General features: G+C 54.7%; 1 protein-coding gene and 1 non-coding gene across 2 annotated transcripts; one reads left to right on the forward strand and one right to left on the reverse strand.

The window, feature by feature from the left end:
• Positions 1–144: 144 nt before the first annotated feature.
• SLC37A2 (solute carrier family 37 member 2) lies at positions 145–27,427 on the reverse strand. Its single transcript, XM_061167318.1, has 18 exons — positions 27,252–27,427; positions 13,072–13,153; positions 12,488–12,581; positions 12,317–12,395; positions 9,966–10,101; positions 9,534–9,610; positions 8,448–8,614; positions 7,908–7,945; positions 7,521–7,673; positions 7,112–7,202; positions 5,593–5,655; positions 5,216–5,301; positions 4,698–4,746; positions 4,454–4,527; positions 4,111–4,189; positions 3,911–4,008; positions 3,611–3,675; positions 145–1,348 (listed from the first exon to the last, which is right to left on the reverse strand). The coding sequence occupies exons 1-18, from the start codon at positions 27,308–27,310 to the stop codon at positions 1,333–1,335; spliced, it is 1,506 nt and encodes a 501-aa protein (XP_061023301.1). The 5' UTR covers positions 27,311–27,427; the 3' UTR covers positions 145–1,332.
• Positions 21,188–21,260, forward strand: TRNAG-CCC (transfer RNA glycine (anticodon CCC)). Its single transcript has one exon. It is a non-coding gene; the product is annotated as a tRNA-Gly (tRNA).
• Positions 27,428–27,921: the final 494 nt, after the last annotated feature.

Genomic DNA, 27,921 nt, shown 5'->3' on the forward strand with positions numbered 1-27,921 from the left:
ACAGAGATGCCAAGAGCTTGCCTGGCAGATCCAAGGGTTCAGGGTGGCCAACAGTGAACACTCAAGTAACCACTGGCATTTCATTATCAAAATATTTAATAACATACTGGGACTCTGGGTCATGCCCCCCCAGCCCCACCGCCCTACACAACTCCCCCACAGCACTGCCGTGATAAGCCATCTGCGCTGGGAACACAGAGGGCCAGGACAAGAGCAAGGCAAGGAGCCCTCACACTCAGGGGCTGGCCGTGCCTGGGAGTGACACCCCCCACCCCGCCTTGCCTCTCCTTGGAGGATACAGCGATAATGTTTTAATCAAAATGGGTCAGGAGTTAGAAACAGGATTAAATGGAGGGTAGAAGCAGGGGTACCAATGTGGGGAAACACATGGAGAAAACAGGCTTGTGGACATAAGGGACAAAGAGAGGTCTGGTGGCTCTGAAATACACACTTTGAGCTAGAGGCTGATTACAGAGGTTCAAGTTTAACATGAGAAGGAGAGGCACTCTTTCCAGGCCTTCGCCTCACGGAACCTCGGCTATCCATCTTGGAATCTGAACAAGAAGGGTCTGAGCAGATCCCTCCTTGTCCCAAAATGCTGACAGCCCTCAGCCCCAATCCCTCCGGCTTGCGGTCTCCAGAGTTCAGGCCTGGATCACTGTCAGCAGAACTGACACCATCAGGGATCCCCACAGTCTCTCCTCTCCTTCCGCTGGGCCTACTCAGGACTGGACGGTATGCTGAATCATCGCCCTGTTATCAAGGGCTTTGGAAGTTAATAGAGACTGTTTCATAACCATTAGGACCAGGTAGCCTCTATGCTCTGTTAGTCCCCAAACAATGATGGAAACCTTCTCTGACATGTTCCAGCACCCACAAGACTGGTTACACGTTCATAAATCTTCACTTAGGAATGCATGTCCTGCCTCCCCGTCCCCCAGGTTAGCCATAGAATCGTCCCCACGGCCCCTGGGCAGCATGGGGACGCTCCCAGATCGCTGTCCACCCTACCCCATCCTGTAAGTGACCCTGTAATAAACTGATCCACTGATCGCACGGAGCTGCCTGGGTGTTTTGTTTTTGGTCTCAAGATGCCTTCTCAGTATGGTGAGCATGCTGCTGCATTCCCTCCGTTCTCCAACAAGGCCCTTGAGTCTTCCATGTCCTCGAGCTTGGCGGTCCCTTCTCGTGGAGCATCTCCTAGCCCTTGGAAGCCTTGCAGGCTGGGCTGGCTGGTGCTGGGTCAAGGGACTTTTTGCCTCAGCCATCTGTGTGGGGGGGCACTTTGGGACCCGGCAAGGTCCCTCCGTGTTTCTGCTCTGATCAGGGGCCTCACATTTCTCTATACCTGCATGAGGAGGACAGAGGCAGTGGAAGAGAAAGTGAGACACTGGTTAACAAGTGTTGGCTCCCATCCCAACAGTGGGAACAGGGAAGACAAGTCCCCTTGCCTTAATACTGGGTCCCTTAATACTGGCCTGGCCAAAAAGTTCATTTGGGTTTCCCCAGAACATCATATGAAGGAGATCAAACTGGTCAATCCTAAAGGAAATGAGTCCTGAACATTCATTGGCAGGACTGATGCTGAAGCTCCAATACTTTGGCCACCTGATGCAAAGAACTAACTCATTAGAAAAGACCCTGATGCTGGGAAAGATTGAAGGCAGGAGAAGGGGACAACAGAGGATGAGATGATTGGATGGCATCACCGACTCAATGGACAGGAGTTGGAGCAAACTCCAGGAGTCGGTGATGGACAGGGAAGCTTGGCGTGCTGCAGTCCATGGGATCGCAGAGTCAAACAGGACTGAGCGACTGAACTGAACTGATAATGTTGTATGGAAAAACCCGAATGAACTTTTTGCCCAACCCAGTAATTGGTTTTCATCCTGTTCATTGTCATTAGGGCTCCCCGTCACCTCTTCAGCAGGGAACACCAAGCCAGAATCATGTTTCAAAAAACTTTACAGCGTTTGTACAATGTCTGACGGCTTTGCAAAGCCATGTCACATTTTATCCCAGCGTGTCTCAGCCTGAGACCAACCCAATCAGGTATTTAGGAAAGAGCATCCCCATTGGACACATAAGGACGCGGACATTCAGAGAAGGTGCCAAGGTTCGACAGAAGCAGGCGAGCAGAGAAGGCAGGATTGTCCAGGGTTTCTGGTGCCGAGCCCTGGCTCTGTGCCCGAGCAGGCGCCTCCGCGCCCCCGACACAGGCCTTCCTCAGAGAAAGACCCGCTGATGATGCAGATGGCAGTGAACCTGCACACCTAGGTCCAAAGGCGGGCTCTGCTGGGACGAGCTAAAGCCCTGAGGTGAGTCCCGTGAGTTCTGAGCCTCCGTTCTCTTGCCTCTTCCCCTCGGGGCTGCTGAGAGGGACGCCAGTACAGCTAGACAGACTCAAGTCAACGCCCAGATTAGACGCTCACTATGCATCGTTCTCCTCCTCTCCTGCTTCATTCCCTCTCCTCCCCAGGTCCCCACAGGCCTGGCCTGGGGGTGCAGCAGGGGGCAGCAGGTGGAAGCAGCACTAGTCTTGAGGTGCCATCTTCTGCTCCCCCTCCGGGGCAGGGCAGGACAGAGACCCCGCTAACGCCCCTGCCCTGCAGGTTACTCTCCTGAGCCGGGATGATGCCCTCCTTAAAGGGAAGTGCCTCCCCAGATATGGCGCCGGTTCCCAGGCGCCCAGCGGGTTCTTCCTCACATCTACCATCCAGACCGGGTCCATCGCTCGGGCCGCTTCTCACGAGCAAGAGCTTCCTAAGGAGAGCCAGAAAGGCCGCGAGAGAACATTCCCAGCCTCAGCACCAGCTGCACAGCCCAGCCTCTCGTGCCCAGCCTCAGCCGCGAGCCTGTCTCAGCCACCTCTGCACCCACCACCGCTGGGCAACAGGCAGACCGCACCTCAGGTCAGCTTGGGGTTTTGTTCCAGAGGCTTCGCTTCACAGTTGCTTTTTTTCGGCACACCCCAGGCAGACGGGCCAGACACCCTTGGTTTCTGAACTCTGGGAGGTGCAGACAGCTCAGCGTCCGAGTTCAGAGGAAAAACTATTTCCCTAGACGCCACCTCCTCTGTCCTGGGGAGGGGGAGGTCCGTCCCAAACCCTGTCACTCTCCGTAAGGAGAGGCTGCCAACCTTCCCAGTGGCTCCGGCCTCTGAGGAAATACTTCCCAAGCACCATATTCCGCCCAGAGTCCGAATCTTTGGAACTGGCCCCCAAGGAAAAAGAGAAAGTCAGAAAAGTCAGGAAAATCAGAAAAATCACACTGGAGGAGAGAGAGGCTTTGCATGCACTCTTAAGAGCACCGTAGTCACAGACTTGAAGGAAATACTCACAAAAGTCATGGGACTTGAGGAAAAGACTATCACGCGTGGGTTAGGGCCATATTAGAGCTATGGAGACACATGGGACAACAGACGACAGGTTAGTGGAGCTGGGGGCCAGGCCGGGGCTCGCGGAGCATATTCGGGGTCCGCGGGCCACGTCCCTGAGGTCGGAGCTGGAGCTGGGCTCAGACTGTGCAGAGCCCCCAAGCGATGGATTTCACTCCCAGGAGGAGTGAGGCCCAGTGGACAGGGCTCCAGCGCTCCCTCCGCAGGACTTACCCTCTGTCTTTGCCCAGGGATGACTTCCAAGCCAGGATCTCTTTGTACACCAGCCGGCAGAGAAGCTGGGGGAAGGAGGGGAGGGAGACACGAGCATGGAGCAAGTGGCCAGTCCCCAGCGCTAGGTGACCACTGGGCTGGCCGTTCACAGGGCCATTCCGTAGGGGGTCACCCCTGGGAGGCAGAGTGCTTCGCGCAAGGGAAGCAGTCCTCATCATCCTGACAATTGGGAGCCCCAGGTTCCAGGCCTGCAGGAGGGGACCCCTCCCCCTACCCATCTGTGTGCCCCCAAACTCTTACCAAGCAGGCCAGGACGTCGGCAGCGATGAGCATGTAGAAGACGTTGTTCCAGCCCGTGGGGGAAATGAGCCCGGCCAACAGAGGCCCCAGAGCCGCACCTGTGCGGAGCACTGCATCAGGGAAGGGCCCGGAGCAGGAGCCCCGCCCTCCAACCTAAAACTCTGCCCCAGACCAGGCTCGGGAAGGCGAGAGTCACAGACCTATGGATCCAGTGCCGTCGATGATGGCCGTGACAGTGGACAGAGCCTTGGCGTTGCCCTTCAGGCTCTTGTGCGTCCCCTGGAGAGAGACACCAGCGTTGGGGTGTTGGGGTGGGGGCTGAACTAAGAGACAGCGCCCCGAGCAGGACGGGGACCGGGAAAGGGGCTGGCTAGGGGAAAGGGAGCCCTGAGGGCTTGGAGTTGGGAAGAAACGGGGACCCACGGCAGACTCTGGAGGACTTTGAGGATCTCGTCTCTGCAGGCTGGGGGAAGGGGAAAGATGTGGGGAAGATTGAGCCTGGAGACAGAGGCCCTGACCAGTCCCTGAAGGGGCCCTGCTCACCAGGTCAGCCGAGACAGCGGTGGTGATGAGTGCATAAGGGCCGTTGACCAGGGCTCCGCAGATGAGCAGCATGACTGAGGTGGTGATGGGGATGGCCAGTTAGAGAGGAGAGGCCGCCGTCACCCCCCTCCCCAAAGCGGGTGAGTCCCCCAGGCTCCAGGCCGAGAACCTCCACTTCCCCAGGCCGCCCACTGTGCCCCCAGGCCAGCCTCGTGTGGTCCCCAGGGCAGCGCCTGCTCCCCACCTATGGAGATGCCGATTCCGTTCTGGCCAACGTGGTTGTACAGGAACATCTGAGAGAGGAGAAGCAGGGGGCAGGGTCACAAGCTGGCTTCCCCACGGGCCGCCTCTGTTAGCCTGGGGCCCAGAAGACTAGAAACCCCAGAAGCCCTTTTTCCTCTCTTTCTTCTCATACCCTGGCCTCTTGGTCCTCGAGCGTCCCAGGGAGGCAAGGTCTAACACACAGTAATCCATCGTTTCCCTTTGCCCCAGAAGTCTCCTCTCCTATCAAACCTCAGCCTCTTATTCTTTCCCTGGTCAGGAAGTTTAGCAGCTGACATCCCCCGCCTCTCACTGAGGTCAAAGAGCCACTAGTCCTTTTCCAAAATTCTCAGCCTGGATCCCTTTCCCTGGGCTGATCCTGGCTTCTCCTCCCCTGGCCGTGCACAGGGCTACACACACGCAAAGAGACGGGTGTGTGTGTGTGTGTGATGCCCGGGCGTGCACCCAGCTCCCGGCCCTCGACCTTGAGGTTCTACGCACCATGGGGGCAGCCAAGATCAGCATGACGCAGCAGGTGGTGGCCCTGCCATTGATGTAGTCAGAGACGAGCCCCGCCAAGATGCCGCCTGGAACACAACAGGCACACTGCCGCCCCAGGCACGGGGGACCCCCGAGCACTGCCCCAGCAGTCCCCCCAGCACAAGCCTGATTGGAGCACCCCGGGCCAGCAGAGTGTCTCCCTCTGCAACCGTCCCCATACCCATGGCTCATGGGAGGGACACCTGGGCAGGATGCCACCTTTTCCCTCCGAGGCCACCTGCCTAGGTCTCGTCCCACTGGGACCCGTCCCTTCTTTCTGCAACCCAACAAGAGAAGAGGTGGATGCAGCTGAGAGGCACAGCAGGGCGTGGCCTTACCTATGATGCCACCAACATCGAAGAGCGTGGACAGGTCCCCAGCCTCCTTGGCGGTGAAGTGAACTGTGGAAAATGAAGCATGTGCTCAGACCTGGGCACTCAGGGCAGACATTGTGGGGGGCCACTGCTGGAAGTGTCCCGGCAAACACCCGATCCAGGATCACTGCCTCCTTCTTCAGAGGAAGGAGTTGGGGGCTGGGGGGCAGTAACTGGCCAAGGTCACAGGTGAGTCTGCAGTTTGGGATGAGATGCCCATTCTGGCCCCCAGGCCTATACTGCCTTCTTCCCCTGTCGGATGGCCTTGACCTCTGAGAGCACTGGGATCTGGACCCCAAGGATCCTGTCCCAGCAGGGGGGCACCCTAGTGCTATCTGAGCCTCGGCCCGTCCAGCCACATGCCTGCCCACCCCTGACGGAGCAGCACGCCCCCACAGGAGCTTGTCACCTCCTTCTGAGGTGTCTGCTGATAAGCAGAGCCAGGAAGGAGGCTCACAGGGAGAATTGGCACCTCAGGCCCCTGATCTTGCCCTGGGATGAGAAAAAGGGGCGCCCAGCAGCGTGACTGGCTGCCCAGCCCTCAAGGTTGACTCACGCCCTGTAGCCAGCATCAAGGCCACAGAACAAAGAGTCAGTGTCCACAGCGCTGCCCTGGGCTCTCGCCCCGTCTTGCGGGGAGGCCCCTCAGATGCAGACAGGGGGAGGGTAGGAGGGGGCAGGTTACAGCTTGAGATTTGGCCCTGACTCATCCAAACGGCATCCTCTGGCCCCAGTGTACTGTGTGGACGGCAGCTCCCTGGAGGGAGCCCGGTGGCCCTGCTGAGAGGTCCTTGACCCTGGTGGGGCTCTGGGGCTCTGGGCTCTGGGGGCAGACCTGCTCCTTGATAGAGCAGCCCCACCTGGGGACAACTAGAGACCCAGGACAGGACGTAAACATCCTTTTCTAACCACCGAAGTGACCTCTCCTCATCTGTCCATCCTTGGGCAGGGACAGAGGCAGGAGACAGGAAGTCCACGAGGTGGGCAGCCCAGGAGACCTGGGCACTGGGCATCAATGGCCCAAGTACCCCGGCAGCCCCTGGGAAGAGAATGGTGTTTCCCACCAGGCTACCAGCAGCGGGGGTCGCTTGCCAGGCCCTCTTCCTTGGGCTGGGGGAGGCTTGAGAGACTCCTGGAGGCACTCAGAAGGCAGACCGTTTCTCAAGGACCCTCCGATCCCACCCATCTATGAGCCAACGGGCCTGAAGCAGGGTTTCGCCTACACTTGAGGCCGGAGTAGACGTTCGAGAGGATTTGAGTTCCTTACCCCGTCTGAGTGCCAAGTGAGGGAAAGTGGTTGGAATCAGTCAGGGACTAGGAGGCTTTCTGCAAAATGTAGCTTCTCATTAAAAAAATTTCTCTTCTGTGCTAGGAGAGTTTCAGCAGAAATCCTGCCTATTCGTGCAGTCATAAGCATCACGTGGTGGGTTTCTTCCTTGGAGGCCCCCCTTCCTCTCTCCCCTCTCCTTCCCCGTGTACTCACCCACATTGGAAATGTACAGCGGCAGCCAGTAGAGGAAGGTGTAACTGACCAGCTTGGCGAAGAGCAGACACAAGGAGAACTCGACCACGCCCTGGGAGCACAGCAGAGGGCAGATGGGAAGGAGGGCAGGACAGCCTGGAGCCTGAGGCCGCCGAGCCCCAAGCCAGCACTCCCCACCGCCCACCACCCGGAGCAGCCTCTAGAACACTGCCGGCCTCAGGTACAGCAACACGCCTGCTGCCTGAACACCAGGGTAACGTCCGGCCACACTGCCCTCCCCAGGCGGGCCCCCTCCCTAAGCACTGCATGTAAAGAAACTCTGCAAACCGTGGCTCACCCTGAGCATCCCCATCTCCAACAGAAAAATCTAGAGAGCCTCTCTTTTCCTTCTGGTCCACAGATGACTCACCGGGATGCGCAGGGCCCCGAAGAAGCTGATGGCGGTAGGCTGAGCGCTTGCATCCTTGGAGCAGGTGACAGCTGACTCCAGGCTGCTCTCTTTGTTACAGTGGGGTCCGTTTGCGGGGTCCTCAGGGCGGTCTTGGCTCTCTTCCGGATTACCCTGAGCAGAGAAGAGCCCTTACCGGGGGCACGTCCACATACTACCCCCCACCAGCTGGAGGGACAACCCACGTGAGACAAACTGCATGAGGTATGCGCCCCCCTCCTGGACTGGACTCACCACCTGCCAGGGAGCCACCCGCGGGCCCAACTTTGGACACACAGGCCCCTCCTCAACTCCCCAGGCCTCTCTGGGACCAGCCCCCGGTGCAGTGGGGCTGGGGGCCACACTCACGTGGTGCTGAGGCGGGGCGCAGTCCACGTCTTCTGGGTCTGAAAGGAAAACCTTCTAAGAAGCTTGCCAGCAGACCAGGCCCTCATCCTGCAGGGCATGTGACCCCCACACCCCAAGGAAGCCCGTGGGCTTTCCAGCATGAGGGAGCCGGGGCTCCGGAGACCACCTTTGAGGCCTAGGTCTCCTAACCAAGGGAGCCTTATGGACTTTCGTTCTCTTGCTTACAAGTGACCACGGCCATGACTCCAGGGGCCATCTGTCAGGGAGCCAGAAAAAAAGCAGCAAGCATGACCCACTTCTCAGGCTCAGAGGAGCCAGGGTTTGCTGGGCATCCTGACACACATCTCACAGACACTCTCCACAGCCCGGGAAAGCAGGTGTCCCATGTGAGAAATCGAGGCTCAGAGAGGTTGCCCATCCTGAGTCACATGTCTGGGCCTCCAATCCCGCGACCCCACGGGACCAGCCTCCGTCTCCCAGAACCTAACTGGGAGGCTCCGCTCCGGCCCTGTGGGGAGGCAGGGAGAGGGGTCCACTCACATTCGATGAGGAAGAAGAAGGTGATGATGCCCATGATGGCGGTGATGACGCCCGGCACCACGAAGGACAGGCCCCACTGCTGATCTACCCACACGCCAGCCAGCAGGGAGCCCAGGATGTTGCCCACGGACGTGTGGGAGTTCCAGATGCCCATGATGAGCCCCCGCCTGGAGGGGAGGCGGGGAAGGAGGCAGGGAGGCAAGAGCAGGAGAGGTAAGAGAAGCCCTGGGCTCACGGAGACCGCCCCGGCCAAGTGCGAAAGCTGGCTGCCTGCAGCCTCCGTGCCTGAAGACCCCAGTCAGGGAGGAGGGGCAAGGCTGGCTGGCACCGAGTGAGTGACAGCCAGGCCTGGGGTGTCCTGCTCCCCACCCAGCTCCCTGAGCAAGCCCTGCCTCCCCTCTGTCCCAGGGCCACAGCCCTGCCCTTTCTTCTCTAGCCCTGAGGCTGTGACTCTGAAGGCCTCACCTAAGGGTGACTGCCCCCAGGGGACATGGACACTGTCTGGAGAGTTCTGGTGATCCACCCCCGAGTGTGCTGGTGGTGTCTAGCAGGTAGAGGCTGCTAAATGCTACAACGTGTAGGACGGCCCCCTAACAAAGAATTACACAGCCCCACATGTAGCCCACGATGTTAACAGTGCCAGGGTTGAGAAACTCTGCCCAAAAGAAACTTTTTTTTTTTGCACAAAAGCCAGTTCAAGGGAAAAATAAATAAATATATAAGACATATATATGCATTAAAAATATATGGGTATATGTATTTTATATATATATATACACACACACACATACATACAGAGTTTTATAGGCTTCATTTTTGTCTTCATGCAAAATGGAAATTCATCTATTATGAGCAAAAAGCATAACGAAGATGGCAGGTTTTAAGGATTAAAACCTCAGCAATGAAAATGCTCACTGCTTTTAGTCACTAAAATGTTTGTATCCCAGTTTGTGAAAGTCAGCAGAACGGAGGCTTATTTCTAATCTTTGGTCCTAAAATCGTATCAGAGGCCACAAGGGACCTCCTGCCCCCACACCAGCCCAGCGCCCCCAGGCAATGCCTGCCCTCCTCCCTGGTCACACTCACTTGCCCTTCCCGAACCAGTTGCCCACGCAGCTCACCACGGCGGGCCAGCCCGTGGTCTGCACGAGTCCATTGAAGATCTGCAGGGAAAGTGGGGGGGACAGAGGCCCCTGGACTGAGCGGTGCAGCCTCTGGGATGGGGGGCCCTCCAGAACCCATGCTATGCCTCCCCTTCCTTCACACGCATGCACACACCCATCAGCTGATGTCCCTCTGACCCCAGGCCCCCACGGCAGAGACCAGGCCTCACCGGCGCCTCCAGGGACCTGAGGCTGATGCTCAGTGCAGACTCCCTGAGCGGGCGAGGCCGCCCTGGCTGTGGGCAGGGGACCCCGCAGTGTGATAAAGGAGCCTGGGTCGGGATCTGCCGTGACCCGGGGCGGCGGGGTCTGTGCAGGGACAGAGGCCCGAGTGCAAGCCGGAGAAGGCTCGTACCTGCACCAGCACAAAGTACCAGAGCACATGAATGTTCCAGAAATAGCCCAGGCCGAAAAGCGAGGTGAAAAGGCCGCTGAGCAGCATCCCGGCTGTGAGGTAGTACCGGAGGGGGAGCCGCTCCCCAAAAATGCCGCTGCAGAGAGAGGTGGGTTCGTGGTTAATCTCCGCTACCTCGCAGCCCTGCCCTCCACCTCCTGGCTCCCCCGGGACCCCACCCACAGCTACTGAAACATTGCCGAGGTGACCACCAGGGACCTCTGTGTGGCCACTAGGTGCCTCTGTTTTGACCACGCGCCTCGAGACATGCCTGGCAGAGTGGCCTCTGTGACATCCCCGCGACCCTCCTCTTCCCCCTTGGCTGACCAGCCCAGCTCATGCATTTTCTCTTGCATCACCTTTATGGTTTTACCTGCCACGTCTGTACACGTACACAACCCAGCTGTGCATCTGCAGCTCTGAACTTTCTCCCAGGATCACATCCACACGCCTTCTGGACATCCTGAGTGTGGCACCTCCCAAACAGCTGCCCGTCAACAACTCCAAAGACTGGACTCTGCCTCCCTTCCAGACCCTGCCCTGTGTCTGCGCCCCTCAGAGGACTGGACGGCACCCCCACGTTTGGCCACTCAAGCCGGAAACGAGCTACCTCAGTCTCCTGTCCCTGCAGCCCACCCTCTACAAGTGACCTCCAAGATCTGCCCACTGCTCCTCTTATTTCTCTCCAGCACGTCACTTCTCTCCATCTCTGTTATTAATAATACTGTTCTAACTTAAGCTTTCCTCCAAGCCCATCTGGGCTACTCTCAAATCTGCTCCTTCGTGTGACCTGCTAGTCAGCCCTGAAGTGAAGTGATAGTCACTCAGTCGTGTCCAGCTCTTTTGACCCCATGGACTATAGCCAGTTGGGCTCCTCTGTCCATGGGATTCTCCGGGCAAGAGTACTGGAGTGGGTTGCCATTCACTTCTCCAGGGGATCTTCCCAACCCAGGGATTGAACTCACATCTCCTGTGTCTCCTGCACTGCAGGCAGATTCTTTACCGTCTGAGTTACCAGAAAAACCGATCAGCCCTTCTCTCCTCAAGTCCACCTCCGTCAGCCTCTCATATCTGTCTGACATGTAAATCTGAACATGACACCCACTCAGTGGCTCACCTGTGCCCACAGCCTAGTACACAATGACCTCGTTCTTCGGCCCCGTCTCCTGCGTTTTGCATGTTGGGAAACCTGTTATGAGTCCCCCAGTCCACCCTCTGCCCCTGTGCAGTCATGCTGCTTCAAATTACAGCTGCCTTCTTTCACCAAGCCATGCCTCCATGGTGCGAGCATGCTCAGTAGGGTCTAACTTTCTGCCACCCTATGGACTGTAGCCCGCCAAGCTCCTCTGTCCAAGGAATTTTTTAGACAAGAATATGGGAGAGGGTTGCCATTTCCTCTTCGAGAAAATCTGCCCCACCCAGGGATCAAACCCGAGTCTCCTGTATCTCTTGCCTTGCAGGTGGATTCTTTACCCACTGAGCCAGTGGGGAAGACTCTTGTCTCTATTCAGTTCAGTTCAGTTGCTCAGTCGTGTCCAACTCTTTATGATCCCATGGACTGCAGCATGCAGGCCTTCCTCTCCATCACCAACTCCCGGAGTTTACCCAAACTCACGTCCATTGAGTCGGGGATGCCATGCAACCATCTCCTCCTCTGTCGTCCCCTTCTCCTCCTGCCTTCAATCCTTCCCAGCATCAGGGTCTTTTCAAACGAGTCAAGTCCAATTTCTCTTCATCAGTTCAAATGTCATCTCCTCCAAGAAGCCTTTCCTGACCCCTCTTTTCTAATCTCAGCTCAGACTAAGTGACTCCTCGGAGCTCCGTACGTAGCCACCTCTGTCTCAGAGCCACTGTACTGTCTATAACGCAGCTGCTGAAGTATCGGTCACTCCATTAGGCTGTGAGCTCTCTAGAGGTAGAAGCCAGCCTCAGTCATCCTCAACTCCTCGAACAAACATCATGCTTGCTACATAAAAGCCATGCTGGGCTTTCAGCTTTCAGGTTATCCTTGAAGGACCCCTGTCCAGGACAGACCATATTCCAGCCACACCGCTGACATGCCATCTGAGTGAATAAACTCAAAAGGAGATCCAGGAAGGCCTTTGCAGGACAGTTACTAAAAGAGGCAGTCATCCAAGTGAAGGAGGAGGCTGGGTGAAAGCGGCAACACGCCAGCCACGGGTGACAGGATGTGTGGAAGGCTTGTCTCATTTCCAACAACTTTCTCTCTTTGACCCCGCTGCCCCAGGTTGGTTTAGAGGAGACAGCAGCTCTGAACCATCCTACAGGACAACACAGGCTCTGCCTCTTACCTGATAAACATGCCGATGGCATAGGCCACGAGGAAGGCATTGTCCACGGCCCCCAGTAACTCCTTGTAGTTGCTCTTATCTGTAGGCGGACCGGGGAGACAGAAAGCTGGCTGTCTCTCCGGGCCTGGACGGGGATCAGGCACGGGGAGGAGCGGCTCGCCCCGCTCTTACCAAAGGGGGCCCAGTTGCACCATGTGGTGTCGTTGAGACTGTGGGTGCTGTTGAGGGGCTGGATCACCTCTGAGCAGTTGTGGTGCAGACGGCTCTGGAGAGGCGACGGGTGTGCAGGTCAGGGGTTAGCTGGTGACCCCAGAGTCAACCCAGCCCACAAGGGAGCCAGTAACCAACCCCCCCACAACACCAGCCCACTGCCCCTCCCTCCTGGACTCCCTGCATCTTCCTCTGACACCCGGTCAGGCAGGTATGGCTCTGGCGACAAGGGGCCAGGGCAGAGACTCGGTAAAGGGCAAGGGGTGTCTACAAGCAGCACCCGGGGGACCCAAGGTGTCTGCTCTCTGGTTCCACCCCCGACTCCCCGACACCGCTCTCTTGGTGAAGAAACCCAGGAAACTCTCCTGGGAAAAAGAACTGCTACAAGTGGGAGTCAGCCAAGGGGGGAGGGGACAGACTTGGTGACCAAGATAAGGGACAAGGACTGTGCTTCATTGAGCTCTGGGCTGTTCTACTGAAGTATTTCCGTATTTCTGCAGAGGCCAGCAGTCCTGCATTCTTCCTTACCCCCGGGCCAGACTCACCTTGACGACACTGATGGGCTTCCGGGACATGTGATAGCAGGTGTAGATTAAGAAGGTGATGAGCAGGATGAAGGCTCGGTACCTGCAGGGGAAGGTGGGCATCTGGGTTAGCAGGGAGTCCAGGCCTACCGTCTCCACTGTGTCCGGGAAGCAGTCCGCCTGTGCCTGTTCTGGCAGCACCACCAACGCTCCCCTCCAGACACAAGCTGCTCGGGGCAGAGGCCAAGGGGAGGGGAGGGACAGGTGCCCAGAGGCCAGAGTGCTCAGAGTTCCTGCTCCCGAGGACAGAGGCCTCCCAACAGAGCTGGGCCAGCAGCAGCGTCCTAGACGTCACCAGAGTGCCCTCTGCGGCTCTTGTCACTGCCCATCGCCTCTACTTCTCCTTGTCCTCCCTGAGATCAGGGTGCCTCTGTGTGTGTGTGGAGAGAGATGGGGGCTCAGGGAGACAGAACTGTGTTTAAATACCGGAAATGGTGGAAGCTGGTAGGAGGAGGATGCATGCCAAGTGTCTCTTTCTTTAAAAAAACTTTTTATTTTGTATTGGGGTAGAGTTGATGAACAATGTGATAGTTTCAATGAACAGCGAAGGGACTCAGTCATACATACACATGTATCCATTCTCCCCCAAATTCCCCTCCTATCCAGCCTGCGACATAACATTGAGCAGAGTTCTCTGTGTTATACGGTAGGTCCTTGCTGGTTATCCATTTTATTTTACTTTTAAAATTTTTAATATTTTTAACACCAGAAACATTTTGTATTGGGGTACAGTCGATTAACAATGTTGAGGTAGTTTCAAGTGAATAGCAAAGGGACTGAGCCATACATATACATCATCCATTTTAAATGTATCAGTGTGTACATGTTGATTCCAAACTTCCAGAAAGGGTCTATCTTTAAAGTGAGGTCAACTACTCCTCGTAAGCCTAGTTGGTTGCTCAGCCGTGTCTGACTCAGCCACCCCATGGACTGTAGCCCGCCAGGCTCCTCTGTCTGTGAGATTCTCCAGGTATGAATACTGGAATGGGTAGCCATTCCGTTCTCCAGGGGATCTTCCCCACCCTGGGACCGAACTCAGGTCTCCTACATTGCAGGCAGATTCTTTACCGTCTGAGAGAAGCCTAGAACACTGCAGAAATAGCACCTGCTACAGCCCAGCAGGAGCAGAGTCCAAAACATAGAGGGAAATGTGGCAGCAGGAAAAAGCTGGTCGACAGGGCCCAGGTCCTCTGCCTGGCTCCATGCCAGTCCATTCCTCCAGACAGAAGGCTCACTCTTTCCACTGTGGCTCACGCATCACACAGCCCTCTCCCACCCCCGCTTCTCATCCCGTGCACTGATCTGGGGTGGAAAACACAGGTCAGCCAGACACCACTGAAGTTTCCACTGCCCGCCCCACTCTCCCCCTTCTCCTGAGGATCTGGGGGAGGGCCCCCCATGTCCTCCTGAGTCACTGCTTCCCCAGCAGGGCATCAGCTGAGCCAACTCAGCATCCAGGAGCCAGGAAGTACATGGAAAAGAGAGCTCAGTGTGGACTCCAGCCCAGGAGAAAGGCCAGAGCCTTGGTTTCTTAAAGATCCCCTGGAGAAGGTGGGGAAGAAGGGGAGGGGGGCCCAGAAACCTCATTCTATCCCTGGGTTCCTTGAATCAAAGAGCCAGGACACTGGAGGCTTGGTCTGCCCTCTCTAGCGATCTGCCTCCAAACCCCAAATCACTTTCCCACAAGCATGTTGCGGAGGCTCGGGTTTGTGAAATGAAGGGTGTTACATCAGAGGTTGAAATCAGGTTGGGCTGCCAGGCTCCTTCTCACTTCGCCCCTGGACTCCTGCTCTATCTCCATCTCTCCACTGCCTCATAGCTCATCTTCTGAAGAGAATGAAGGTACATGTACCCTGCTGTCACCAGGCTGAACATTTCCCAGTGGCTCTCCATTCCATTAAGTACGAAGCTCCATACAAAATAAAAAGCTTAAAGTTTGGGGGGAGATAAGAATGAAGCTCCAACTCCAGCCTGGCTTTCAGGCTCCTCTACTGCGTGGTCTGGCTCCTACTTCCAGACACGGGGTGCATGGGGGCAGGGAGTCACAGGGGATTTTCCAGGGAATCCGGGGTTATTCCCAGGGACTGTCACAAGGACCCACATAGACAAGCTTGGTGGCAGCAATGTTTTCCAACTGGTAAATGGCTCATGACTCCTGGATCAGGGACTTTCAGAATCTGGCAGCAGGTGGGGGGAGGGGTGGAAGGATTTGGAGACTGTGCCCAGCTGGGCTTCTTCAAGAAGCAAAGGGAGGAAGAAAACCACAACACTGCAGATTAACACTCACCAGTTTCCTGTCTGGAAAAAAGCTTCAAGTTTTGTATATGTGTGTGTGTGTGTGTGTGTGTGTGTGTGTGTGCGCGCGCGCGCGCGTGCTCACTTGTGTCTGACTCTTTGCAACTCCAGGCTCCTCTGTCCATGGAATTTTCCAGGCAAGAATACTGGAGTGGGTTGCCATTTCCTGCTCTGGGTGATCTTCCCAATACAGGGATCGAACCCATGTCTCCTGGGTCTCCTGTATTGGCAGGTGGATTCTTGACCACTGAACCACCTGGGAAGCCTCTAATTAACTGTGTAACCAAATGCAAGTTCTTTAATTTTTTGCCTCCGGTTTCCTCATCAGATGTACAGGAGAACAGCACCGACCACATCTAAGTCAAAGACAGGTGACTACAATGCAACGCTCACCCTGGTCCCCAGGTCTCTGCTGCGCTACCCTTAAGACCTCCACCCCTGGGCTCAGCCAAGTCTCTTTTCGCTGCTACCTGGACGCAGTGACCCTGGTGATAAATCAGATCTCCTTGGCTTCCCAGATGGTGCCGTGGTAAAGAATCTGCCTGCCAATGCAGGAGATTCAGGAGATGTACGTTCGATCCCCGGCTTGGGAAGACACCCTAGGGAAGAAAATGACAACCGGCTCCAGGATTCTTGCCTGGGAAATCCCATGGACAGAGGAGCCTGGCAGGTACAGTCCATAGAGTCGTAAAGAGTCAGACAAGACTGAGTTACTGAGCATACCCACTGGGCCTCAAAGATCCCCCGGGCCCCGCGGAGGCCCCAGCACTGACTGTCCTCGCTTGACAGGGCTGCCAGTGAGGCCCAGGCTGCCCTCAGCCACCCTGAGCCCTCAGGAGCCGGTCGGAGTCAGTGAGGGGTCAAAAGGCACAGCCCCGCTGGCAGCCACCATTCTCCTCCCCACCGCTCCCAGCCGGGCCCCACTGCTGACATCTCGGTCTCCCTGAGACGGAGCCAGGACCGCCCCACCCCCACGCGCATCCCACCACGGGCCCGGCCCTGAGCTAGGGACCTGGGGAAACCAACCGTAAGAGAGACCTCTGCCCGCCGGGGCTCACGGGGCGGCAGAGAGTCAACAGGACCGGTGTGACTGTGCCACAAAAGACGGCGGCCAGCCCTGCGGGACTCCGGAGCGGGGCACCCAGACCGGCCGGGGAGGGGCAGGGTCAGGAGAGGAATCTGTGAGTGGACCTGAGACAGTCACACAGGTGAAGGAAGTCAGAAAGAGAAAAACGAACATCGTATATTAACCTGTGTATGTAGAAGCTAGAAAAAGGGTATTTGCAAAGCAGAAATAGAGACACAGAGAATAAACATATGGATACCAGAGGGAAAGCGGAGGGTGGGATGGATCGGGAGGTTGGGATTGATGTATATACACTACTGATGGGAGTGCTAATTCACTTCACTCGGGTCCGACTCTCTTGCGACCCTATGTGCTGCAGCCCGCCATGCTCCTGTCTGTCCATGGGATTCTCCAGGCAGGAACACTGGAGTGGGTTGCCATGCCCTCCCCCAGGGCACCTTCCAGACACAGGGATCAAACCCAGGTCTCTTGCATGTCCTGCACTGGTGAGTGGGTTCTTTACCACCAGCGGTACCCGGGAAGCCCTAAGTATAAAATAGGTAACTAAAGAGAACCTACTGTATAGCACAGGGAACTCTACTCAAAAAAGAGGGGAGATATATAATATATATATATCTGATTCACTTTGTCAGACAGCAGAAACTGACACAATATTGTAAAGCAACTATACTCCAATACAATTTTTTTAAAAAAAGAAAGAAAGAATCCTGGAGGTGAGGTCTCAGCCCAGTCTTCACAAACTGGCAGGAGGCAGCCAGGTCCACCAGGGCAGGGGCGGGAGCAGGGCCAGGGAGAGGGGAAGTGCGTGTGCAGAAGCGTGGAGGCGTGAATATCACTACCTGTTTGGGGAACTCTGTATGGTTCAGGGTGTAGTTCAGAGTGTCTGGAAGGTGGGGCTGAGCCAAACACGGCAGCTGAGGGCGCTGGGAAGGAGGAAAGGGACAGGTCACGGAGGGCCTTGGGCGAGATTGGACTGTCTCTTGGGGTGACGGGACGTCACTGAAGAGGGATGGGATTTTCTAGGTCACAGAGTTCTGGGCACCAGCCAGGTGGGGACCCAGGGCTCTGCCCTGCTGGTGAGTTGGGAAAACTCCAAACGGGCTTCCTCGCAGAAGGCAGGGCCGGCTTCCTCTGCCTCGTTCATCCTGCCAGCCACTCCCCAGGCACACGGCCACCCCCGGGGAGACCCTTGGTGGTGCCCTGGACTCTGGAATCAGGTGAAACCTGCTTTCATTCCTTACACCTGTGTGTCATCTGAAAGTAGAGTTTATCACCTCTGTCACAGCGCTGTTGATAGGTTGATGAGATGATGCATACCTCTTACAGGTTTCTGACACGCAGTCCACACTCAAAAACAACATCGATGATGATTTCAGGTTTTGAGGAAGGAAAACTGGAGTGGGCGGAGGCAGCTCGTGCCGCTCTGTTAAGGGAGGTGAGCAGTGGGGGTGGGCACCGAGCTGCTCTGAGCAGTGGGGGCTCCAGGCCCCGGATGTGCCTGTCAGGTAGGGGTCTGGAGGCTGGCTAGTCCTCTCCTCCCCACCAGCGCAGCGTGCAGACCTGGGCTGGAGGCGTCTTTGCAGACGCCTGAGGCTACGAGTGCCTACGGGGAGCCTGCAAGGGGATAGAGCACAGGCTGGCCTGCTGGGCCCGCCCCTGCACTCCCTTGGGAGTAGATGGGGAGGCTTAGCAGAGGTCCACAGACATGCCGATCGGCCAGATTCCAGCCCTGCCCAGAGGCCTGGCTGACCTTTCTCCCAGCTCTGACCCCATCCCTCCGTGGAAAACCTGACGCCCAAGAGAGCAGGAGAGTCAGAGGGAGGGAGGCTGTGGGAGAGAAGATCCTCAGAGCTCTGTGTGATGCTGGGCTGGGCACTCCTCCTCTGGGACTCCTTGCCTGGACCCCAGCACGATGGCAGGAGGAGCCCAGAGGGGCCCGGCTAGCTGGGGAGAGCGTGCTTGGAGCCGGGCCTCTCCTTCGTCCAGTTCGCTTTCCATTCCACTTTGAGTTCTCTTAAAGAAAAAGGCCAAGGTGCCATAGTTCAAAGGGGACTGGGGACATGGGTGGAGTGAAGGGCTGGGCTGAGGCCAGCAACCTCACAGTAGCTCGCTGGAAGATAGCTGACGGGCTCCTGACGCCTGTGGAAGCCACAAGTTTCACTTCTGCCCTCACGAGCCCTTCTTTCAGAACCAAGGGGCCCCAGAAAGGGGGGCAGGGGGAAAACACACACAGAGCCCGGCCTTACCCAGCTGGCCCCAGGGCAGCTGCACAGGGGAGGGAAGGCAGCCCAGGGGCTGGGCAGGCTGGACAAGCCAGCCAGGGACCCCGGAACCTGCACCGCAAGGCCCACAGACTGTTCCAGGCGGGGTGCCTACCCCAGGACCCTTCAAGTCTGTGTTAGTGAGAAATGTCACTTCCGAGAGTCTCACCTCCCCTTGCCCAGCACTGGTTACTGAGTAACCAAGTCAGATAGAGAGGTGGACTGGCTATCTCTTAACTATTAGCTGACAGTCCAACTTACTCTTTCAAATGAGCACGCTAATAGCTTTATGGACCTCGTTAAGACTTTGCACTAGAAATGCTTCTGAGGTAGGGACAAAGAACAATGTCTGTCAAAGCAGTGACCGATAACAAACAAAACCCCAAGGACCTGCTACCACCACCAGCGCAACAATAGAAAATAAGAAAGAGTCCAGGAGAGGGACCTTAGGAGACAGTGGGGGGAGCTCCCTTTCGTCCAGCGTCTACCAGGTCGTCCCCCGGTCCTTGCATCCCCTTCCTGGCTTTGCAACCACACTGCGGACGGTTCCCATTCCCATTCCCATTTCAGGCCCCAGGTCAAGGGGGACTTGAGTTCCCTCATTGACCCACTCCTATCACTTCCTGCCACAGCCCAGCCCTTCAACGGAGTCTGGGGCAGCTAGTAGATGTATAGGGCCATTCGGGTTGGCCACGTGAGAGACTGGGCTTGCTGTGGCTACTGGTGACCTTGGCACTTGCCCTGAGGAGATGAACTTGGTGGCCTGTCCTTGGATGTGCCAGTTCTGGTACTCAGCAGATCTGAAAGGGAGAGAGGGCTGGGGATGGTAAGAACCAGGGCAATGGTGACGATGCCATCACTGTGCTTCTTGCCAAGTCCTCCACTACCACTAGGACACAGCCTGGTGGGGAAAGGCCAGGCTGGAACAGACCGCACAGGGCAGAGCCCCCGAGCCGGGCTTCCCACTGACAGGAGGGAGACAGGTCCGTGACGGCCTCTGACGAACAAAGCCCTCCTGGAGCTGAGCGCAGCATGACTGATGGATCCTCCACGTGCTGCCCTTTCCTCCAGCTGGGACTCAGGCACTTGCTCAGAGGGATCGAGGGGACTCTGGGCTCAGTCTCAAGGTCCTTCCAGAGAAGGAAGTCGTTGGCTAGTAACACAAGCCGCCCAGGACTTTCTAGAAGGAACGAGTACATCATAATCTTTTTTTAGGAGAGTGGAAACTATAGGCTAGATTGCTAGACTGCTTTGTTTTGAGAAGGAATCTAAGCAGGAGAACCCTGAGTGTTCAGACAGAATGAAAAGACCCGGCTTTCAGCCATGGCATGAGGTGTCATGTGGGTACCTGGAAAACCTCTGGGAGCATGTGAGAGCTGGCAGGGTTTGGGAGAAGTGGGCAGGAAGCTGGTCTCTCTTCTGCAGACAGGCTATGCGAACAGCACCAGTGGAACACACCGATGGTGGCAGGACTACAGGGCGTCAGGATGGGGGCCCTCCTCTGGAGAGCCTCTGGAGGTCTGGCCCCTGGCTCACCCTCCTCTATGCCTTCTCCCAGGCATGAAGGATCCAGGGGGTGAGGCATGGACCGGAGGCCAAAACGGGAGCAGCAAAGCTGTCCACCTCGCCTCTACCCCACATAGCAACTCGGGGGCTGTGAGATGGCAGGTAGGGGTTTTGGGCTTCACCGACTCTGCCCTTGGTGTCTGGCCCCAGTTTGGCGTCACTCGGGAACTGCTCACCCCCAACTTCAGTGCTCAGGTGGTACCGCCAACTGGAAGACATAAGGCCTTGGCCATCCATACAGACCATTCCCAAACCGCTGCTGCCTTCTAGATCAGCCGGCAGCCCCTGGGGCAGAATGCCCCACTCAGAGCCAAGGAAGCGCTGTCAGTCTGCTCCGTAAAGGGGAAACGGCAGAGAGGAAGAGGAAGCAGAGCAGCTGGGGGAGAAGACAGCAATCATGGGTGGGGGGAGGGGAGCGACCAGGGTCACACGCTCTCTGGGGATCAGCCTGAGGACGGGGGTGGGGGTGGGGGGTGCGGGAGTGGGGACAGGGGACAGGCTCAGCCCTCCAGGTCCTCTGCCAGGATCTCTCATTCCTTCTCGGACCTGCCTCTCACCATCACAGCTCATCCATACTGGGTACCACGAAAATAAGACAAGAGAAAGCTGCTTTGGCAGCGTCTGGCACCCCTGGTGTGAAGCCAGAGCAGAACGGGGAAAAGTTCGTTAGACCAACAGGAGGCTGACTCTTAACTTCTGGTTCTGTGACTGTGACCCTGGGCCAGCTATCTCACCTCTTGGCCTCTGCTTGAGCTTCTTTAAAACGAGACAGTAAAATGTCATCGAGGTGGCCCTGGGGATTAATGCAGAGAACATTTCACCTCTCAGTCTCACTTCGATCTTCCTTTAAATGAGATACTAAGGAACTTTCCTGGTGGTCCAGTGGCTAAGACTCTGCACTCCCAATGCAGGGGCCCCAGGTTCGATCCCTGGTTGGGGAACTAGATCCCACAGGCCACAGCAAGAGTTCGGATGCCACAGCTAAAGATCCCGCAGGCCAAATAAATAAATAAGATAGCTAATTCCTATCAGAGAGGGGGCGACAGAGAATAAGATGGTTGGATGGCATCATCAACTCAATGGACACGAGCTTGAGCAAACCCCAGGGAGACAGTGAAGGACAGGGAAGCCTGGCATGCTGCAGTCCACAGGGTTGCAAAGAGCTGGACACGACTGAGGGACTGAACAACATTACAGATGTCCGTAAGTACTGTGAGCTGTGATGGACCTGGCAGCAGGCCCTCAGCAAACTCTGGCAGACAGATCCACTGGTCCCTGCGGCAGCACCACCTGCCTCACCGTTCCAGCTCCCACGGGAGGGCTGGAATGTGGGGGAGGACTGCCACGAGGGAGTTCGCAACTCCTGCTTTCCTGCCCGTCCGGTGCCTCATCCCATTCCTGCTCATCCGGCTCCTGCTCCTCCTCCCACAGGCTCCTGTCCCCGCCACAGGTCCCAGAAAAATGGGCCCAGCCCCATGTGCAGCAGCCATTGTCATCTCTCTGGCAAGATGCCCACATTGCCATCTGCCCCCAGACAGGCCCACTCAGAGGCTGGCACAGGGGCAGGGCACTGGCTAGGGCAGGCCCAGCACCGGGGAGGACTCAGCAGGGGTCTGACTGGAGGAGGGGGGTGGGTACCACCTTCCTGGGCAGAAACTCCTCCGAGTCTCTGCCTGCTGCTGGCACAGCTCATGCTACCTGCCTCTCGGCCTCCTATCCACGGGGGCCATACCTTCAGACCCCCAGGTCCCGCCAGCAGGTGACCAGGTTGGCGACCTCCCTGCCCTGACTGCCACTCCACGGCCTCTGCTCAGAATACCTCCTGATCCAGCAAGTCAAATGCTACCTTTCCTCTCTAATGAAGATGAATCCCACCTCCAGAAACTGACAAGCACCAAACCATTCCCAAGTACTAAGTGTGCTCCAGACACCGGGCTAAGTGCCTTCAATGTCTTCTCACTTAATTTCACCAAAGCCCTGGGCTAGAGGTACATTGTTATTTCCACTTTAATGACAAGGACCTGGAGCCTTAGAAATTTAGTGATCTGTCTCAAGCAAAACACCTCTGTTTTCTTTTCCCCTCCCACCCTCTAATCAGAAGGAAAAGACCAGGGACTTGGGAGTCCAGTTAACCTGGATTCAAATTCAGCTCAATCATTGACTAGCTATGTGGCGCTGGACAAGTTACATAACTTCTCTGTGCCTCATTATATCCTTATAATGGGGAATTAGGCTGGGAAACAAACAAAGATCTTGCAGTGGACCACAAACACAAGGCCTGGTACAGAGTGGTAGGAAGAGCAAGTAGAATAATAGTCAATAATTAATGCTGAGTCAGTGCTTACTGTGAGCCTGGCACTCATCCTGCTTCACCTTTCGACAATCTTTAATCCTCACAAGTACGGAATGAGGCAGGTGTTACAAATATCCTTGCTGTACAGAGCTCAGGGGGAGCCCACCCACCAAAGCTCGGGGGGAGCCCACCCACCAGGGTCCCACTCCAGGACACCTGCTTTCTTCTCTTCTGTTTAAAAGTCCTCCCTGGGAACGTGTGGAAGCAGCCAGTTTGATAATGAGAGGACACTCCCTCCCTCCAGATTAATCCTTAATTCCGAGAAAGTAGGACTGTGACTTAACCATCTTTGTAAGCCTGAGAGTTCAAAACAATCATGTGCCTACAGTAAGAACTACAATGACGTTGGGTGTTTGTTAGGAGTCCGAACCTACACACATCAAGAAAGAAGTGAAGGAACCCTTGCCGCGGGCTCTCCATCAGCCATGAACCTTCATGGATCACTCTTGCCCCCAAGAACCCCCCTGACTTTTACTGATGCGGGGGCAGGGGTGGGTGGAACTCAGAGACATTAACTATACAAAAGCACACAGTGGTGAGAGGATTTCAATTCAGATCTGTCTTAAACCTGGGAGATGTGGTTGGATTCACACTTTAAGGAGTGTCTCAATGACATGTGCAGCTGTAGAAAGTTATGTGTGTTTCTGAGCCCTTCTAAAATGCTGGTGTGGGACAGGCTACTTCCAATGACCCAGTCTCTCTGCCCCCTCATTTTCTCTGAAATACAAGTTCCTTTGGTTAAAAGGTATAATTAATATATATGAATAAGACTCTACGAGGAACAATAAATGGCAGAGAGGTACAACTTTGTATATACAGTAATGAGATGTATTTTTGTTTATTAAGAGAAAAAAAGAGAAGTAGAATATGATTATTTATATAAGTATCTCAGAAATGGTTTGCCGCATGAGAAATTTCTATAGACTTCTCAACACCCTCTTGGTCCATGATCTGTCTCTAGGGATCAGTATCCTCGTGTGTTTTGCCTGATGATGACTATATTGTTACTGGTCATGACTTCAGCTAATCTTATCCAAACTGCAACTTTACTTCTTTATTTTGAGTCTAGGATCTTCTAGGTCAGTGGCTTTCAACTGGGGAGGTACATCAGACTTTCCTACAGAGCTTTATTAAAACATAGATGTTTAGGACTTGCTGGTGTATGTTCATGCACAGTTTGTCCGACTCTTTGCAACCCATGGACTATAGCCAGCCAGACTCCTCTGTACATGGAATTCTCCAAGCAAGAATATTGGAGTGCGTTGCCATTTCCTCCTCCAGGGGATCTTTTCGACCCAGGGATCAAACCTATGTCTTCTGCATTAGCAGGTAGATTCTTAACCACTGAGTCACCTGGACTTACTAAGTCTTAAGTTGACATTCTTGGTATTCCTGTGGCATATTATGTAAATTATGTCTTGGGACTTCTATATATCTCTAAGTACATAAAAATATATATACCGAGATATAAAAAATCTTGAGATATTTTTCCTCTATAAAAATTATCCATTCTTAAAAATCAGATATTATGTTCACCATCTTCTTTGAAATTAACCTTAAGTGTGTTTTTAGACACTGTCTAATATTTTCTGGATTGGCTTCGTGTGTGTTACATACCTCAGGAACAACCAGACTTCACTGTTAGCTGCATTTTTCTTATTATGACTTCTCATCAGATCATTCACTTTTAAAAATTATCATTAATAAATTAATCCATACCTTTTCAGATCTCTGACCCTTACAGATAGTTTCTGTTTTATTCTGGATGCTCCCTAAAGGCTCTGCAACCATCTATAAGCCAAAGGTTTTATCTTTAACAACCAAGCACTGTCTCACGAAATCAGTGGACCAGGTACACACTAGTGGGTACAGACTCTTGGTGATATCATTCAGATATCTTTAAGAACATACCTGTGGACTGAGTCAGGATTTCCAAAACTTAGGTAAAGAAGCTGACAGGTTTATGAGGTTGCTGACCCAAGATTCAGCAGAATAAGAATTAATCACTTAGAACTGAATGAACTGATGAGGATTTGGAATGTCAGTGACATTATAGCGTTCAGTGTTCTGAATATATAAGAAAGCTCTTTTTTCTTTCTTCTTAATATGTCTGTAACCCATAACAATTTAGGAGATTCTGTTTTTGTAAACTGAAATGAAATATTTGTAAATACTTTATTCTCTCTACCTGACTCCCCAGAATTTAGAAACTTTTATTGTCTCCTTGCTTTCTATAAAATATGGTTATTTGCAAAAGTTCAATAAGAATCTGTCCTCTTTATTTTACCAGGGCATATTTGAAAACGGGTTTACCAGGTGTCTCAGCAGTAAAGAATCCACCTGCCAATGCAGGAGGCGTGGGTTTGATCTCTGGGTCAGGAAGATCCTCTGGAGAAGGAAATGGCAATCCACTCCAGGGTTCTTGCCTGGGAAATCCCACTGACAGAGGAGCCTGGGGGACTACAGTCCATGTGCTTGCAAAGAGTCAGACATGACTTAGCGACTGAACAACAACAATTAGAAAACTTGGTTTTGCAACCAAGGCCTTGCCTGGAATATTATATTTGACAATGATACTCATTTAGTCAGATATTGATGCCACTCTTAAGGAATTAAGATTGACAGCTGATACAAAACCCTCCCAAGAAAACTGGCTTACTGTCTTCCCTTACAGGCAAATCAGGACTTCACTCCCTGGCAGGCCCAGGAATCTTAGGATATTTTGGGGACCTTAAGAAGAAGGGAATTTGTCTATTAATAAATGTATAGGTACAGCAGGTAAAATCTAGTGGAGACAGTTTCTTGGCTTGACTTCCTAATCTCAGAACAGTAAATAATAGAAGGCTTTTAAAAGTCCAGTCTCAGAACCCTTATGAAAACTTCCAGCCAAGGGAACTTAACATAGTAAATTATATATACAGATAATCAGATCAAACCTAGCATGACCAACCTTATTTTGTGACCAAGAATAATCATTCTTTGAGGCTATTTTTTTTATCCTAGCAGAGAAAACTGTAGGAGAGAAACAAAAATGTGTGTGTGCTTCTCTGGGAAACTGTGCGTTGCCTAGAGGACAGCCCTCCCCTCCAAGTTATCTGATTCACGCCTTTCCCTAACCTTGAATTTCATCAAATGGTAAGTAACAAGTAAGTCATATAAAATATGTCCATGAACTGATAGAGTTTCAATAATCTGCCCTCTCAACCAGTTTTGCCTCAGTATTCCCGACTTAAATGGGCACCTTCTTTGTATTCTTTTTAAAATTGTGGTAAAACGTCTATAACATAAAATTTAACTATTTTTAAGTGCACAGTTCAGTGGCATTTAGTACCTTCATATTCTTGTGCAACCCTCATCCTTCATCTCCAGAACCTTCTCATCTTCCTAAACTGTAACTCTGTACCCATTAAACAGCAGCTCCCCATTCTCCCCTCCCTGGATTTTCTTTTGTGTCAATTATACCATCTTCTGGCACCTTCATCACCAGTGAAATAAAATCTTTTTAACACATATTCATTTTTATATCCTTACAAGAGTCATCTGACTTTTTTTTCTGAAAAATACCGAATAAATAAACGAGTGAGGAAGGCTGGCAGCGATAAGGAAGGTCCCCAAGCAGGGCTGTCACCAATTGGAAAGTGCTTCAGGTGACCATCCTGATTTGCCTAGGATTGAGGAGCTTTGGGGTGCAGGATTTTGTTTTAAAACAAAGCTGGGTCCTGATAAGAGCTTGCACCCCATCTAAAGGGTGATGATAATACTCCTAATGATAAAATTTGAGAATTTAGGCCTGATATTACTAGATCAGAGGAAGGAGGAATCTGGGTATTAATGTTAAGTTTTATCATTTGCAAGTGATGGCAACTAACACAAAGCGAAACAAAAGGAAACAGAGACACGGTGTAGACCAAGCCAAGTGTTCCACTGTGTGGCCTCTGATGAAGAGTGGGTTGAAAACTCTCCAGCCCACCACACACCTGATGGTCCAGTGGCCTCCTCAAGCCTCCTTGGTCAGGAGGAAGTTGCTGGCCGGCTGCTGGGGTGACCAGCCAGTTGAGAAGCAGCTGGCCCCTGATCCGAGAGGTGTGTCCTCCCCGGGGATGTCCCTCAAGGCCGGAAGCCGCTCAAGGCAAGCTCCCAGGACCACTAGGTTCTGGTCTTGGAGCTATCCAAGGGCTAAAAGAGACCAAATGGGACACTCGGCAACTCCAATGGCCACTTTCTCGTAGCAGCAGCTGCCACGCCCTGACCTCGGTTCCCTAGTCTACAAACCGGGGGTCCCCCGGGTGATAAAGGAGGCGCTCTGAGTCGGGTCTCCCCCAGGGGGGAGTGTGTGTGCGCGGAGGTGAGGATGCGAAAGGACAAGGCGGAGACGCTGCTGGGCAGCCTCCCAGGGAGGGGTTCGGGAGAGGCGGAGTGAGCACGTGCCACCTCACCTCCCCGCCGACCGCCGGCCAGATCCTACCAGAACCCCCCACCCTCACCCCAACAAGCGCCCTGGGACTCCCGGAGTCGGGTCTCAGTAGCTAGGCCGCCGTGCCCGGCGCTCCCCGTGCCCCCACGCCCCAGCCCCGCTCACTTGCTGTCCCTGGAGAAGGCACGGAGGAACCAGATGCCGGGCGCCAGAGAGGACCTCATCGTGCCCGGCGGTACCCGAAGCGAAGTCGGAGCGGAGGAGGACGCGGAGCTGGGCACGCGTCTCGAGCTGACAATCCCCGGGGTTTAAATGCCCCGCCGGCCGGCCCGCCCCGACCCGGCAACCCGTGGCCTTTAGCCCCCGCCCCCTTGCACCTGACCGCCCTCGGGGCCGGCTGGCGCTGTGCAGGGCGCACGCGGCCTGCCCATCCTCTGGTCGGTCCGCTCGCACGCGAATTTCCCGTGCTTCGCCTCGGGCCGTGGACCCGCGGCCCTCCGCGCCTCTGTGGGCCCTTCAGCCCGAACTTGCCGGCTCGCTTCCCTGCGGGAACCGAAAGCGGCGATCACACACGCAGCCGGCTCTGAGCGGCCGTCTGTCTGCCCGCAGCGGCTACTGCCGCGCCTTCCTACCCTGGTTCCTAGTGACCCCGACACGGCCGGGGAAACTGAGGCCGGCTGGAGGGCCAGGACTTACACCCCGCGGCCCCCCCCCCCCCCCCCACAGGACCGCGATCTGAGTGCGAGCGCCCCCTGGCCCCAAACATACTTCCCAGGTCCCAGCAGGGACTTGTCCCATTCAGATTCCAGCCTGTGCGCTGAGCCAGACAGGACCC

Source organism: Dama dama, chromosome 2 (genome assembly GCF_033118175.1).
Source record: "Dama dama isolate Ldn47 chromosome 2, ASM3311817v1, whole genome shotgun sequence".
NCBI classification, from domain to species: domain Eukaryota; kingdom Metazoa; phylum Chordata; class Mammalia; order Artiodactyla; family Cervidae; genus Dama; species Dama dama.

What these genes read in the sequence shown, in the direction of transcription:
- SLC37A2 (XM_061167318.1), bottom strand. Translation starts at nt 27,310, where the DNA reads ATGAGGTCCTCTCTGGCGCCCGGCATCTGGTTCCTCCGTGCCTTCTCC. An exon ending in CGGAATCGGCATCTCCATAG is followed by an intron (nt 4,528 to 4,697) that starts GTGGGGAGCAGG and finishes TCACCACCTCAG; the next exon opens with TCATGCTGCTCATCTGCGGA. An exon ending in CCGACGTCCTGGCCTGCTTG is followed by an intron (nt 3,676 to 3,910) that starts GTAAGAGTTTGG and finishes TCCTTCCCCCAG; the next exon opens with CTTCTCTGCCGGCTGGTGTA.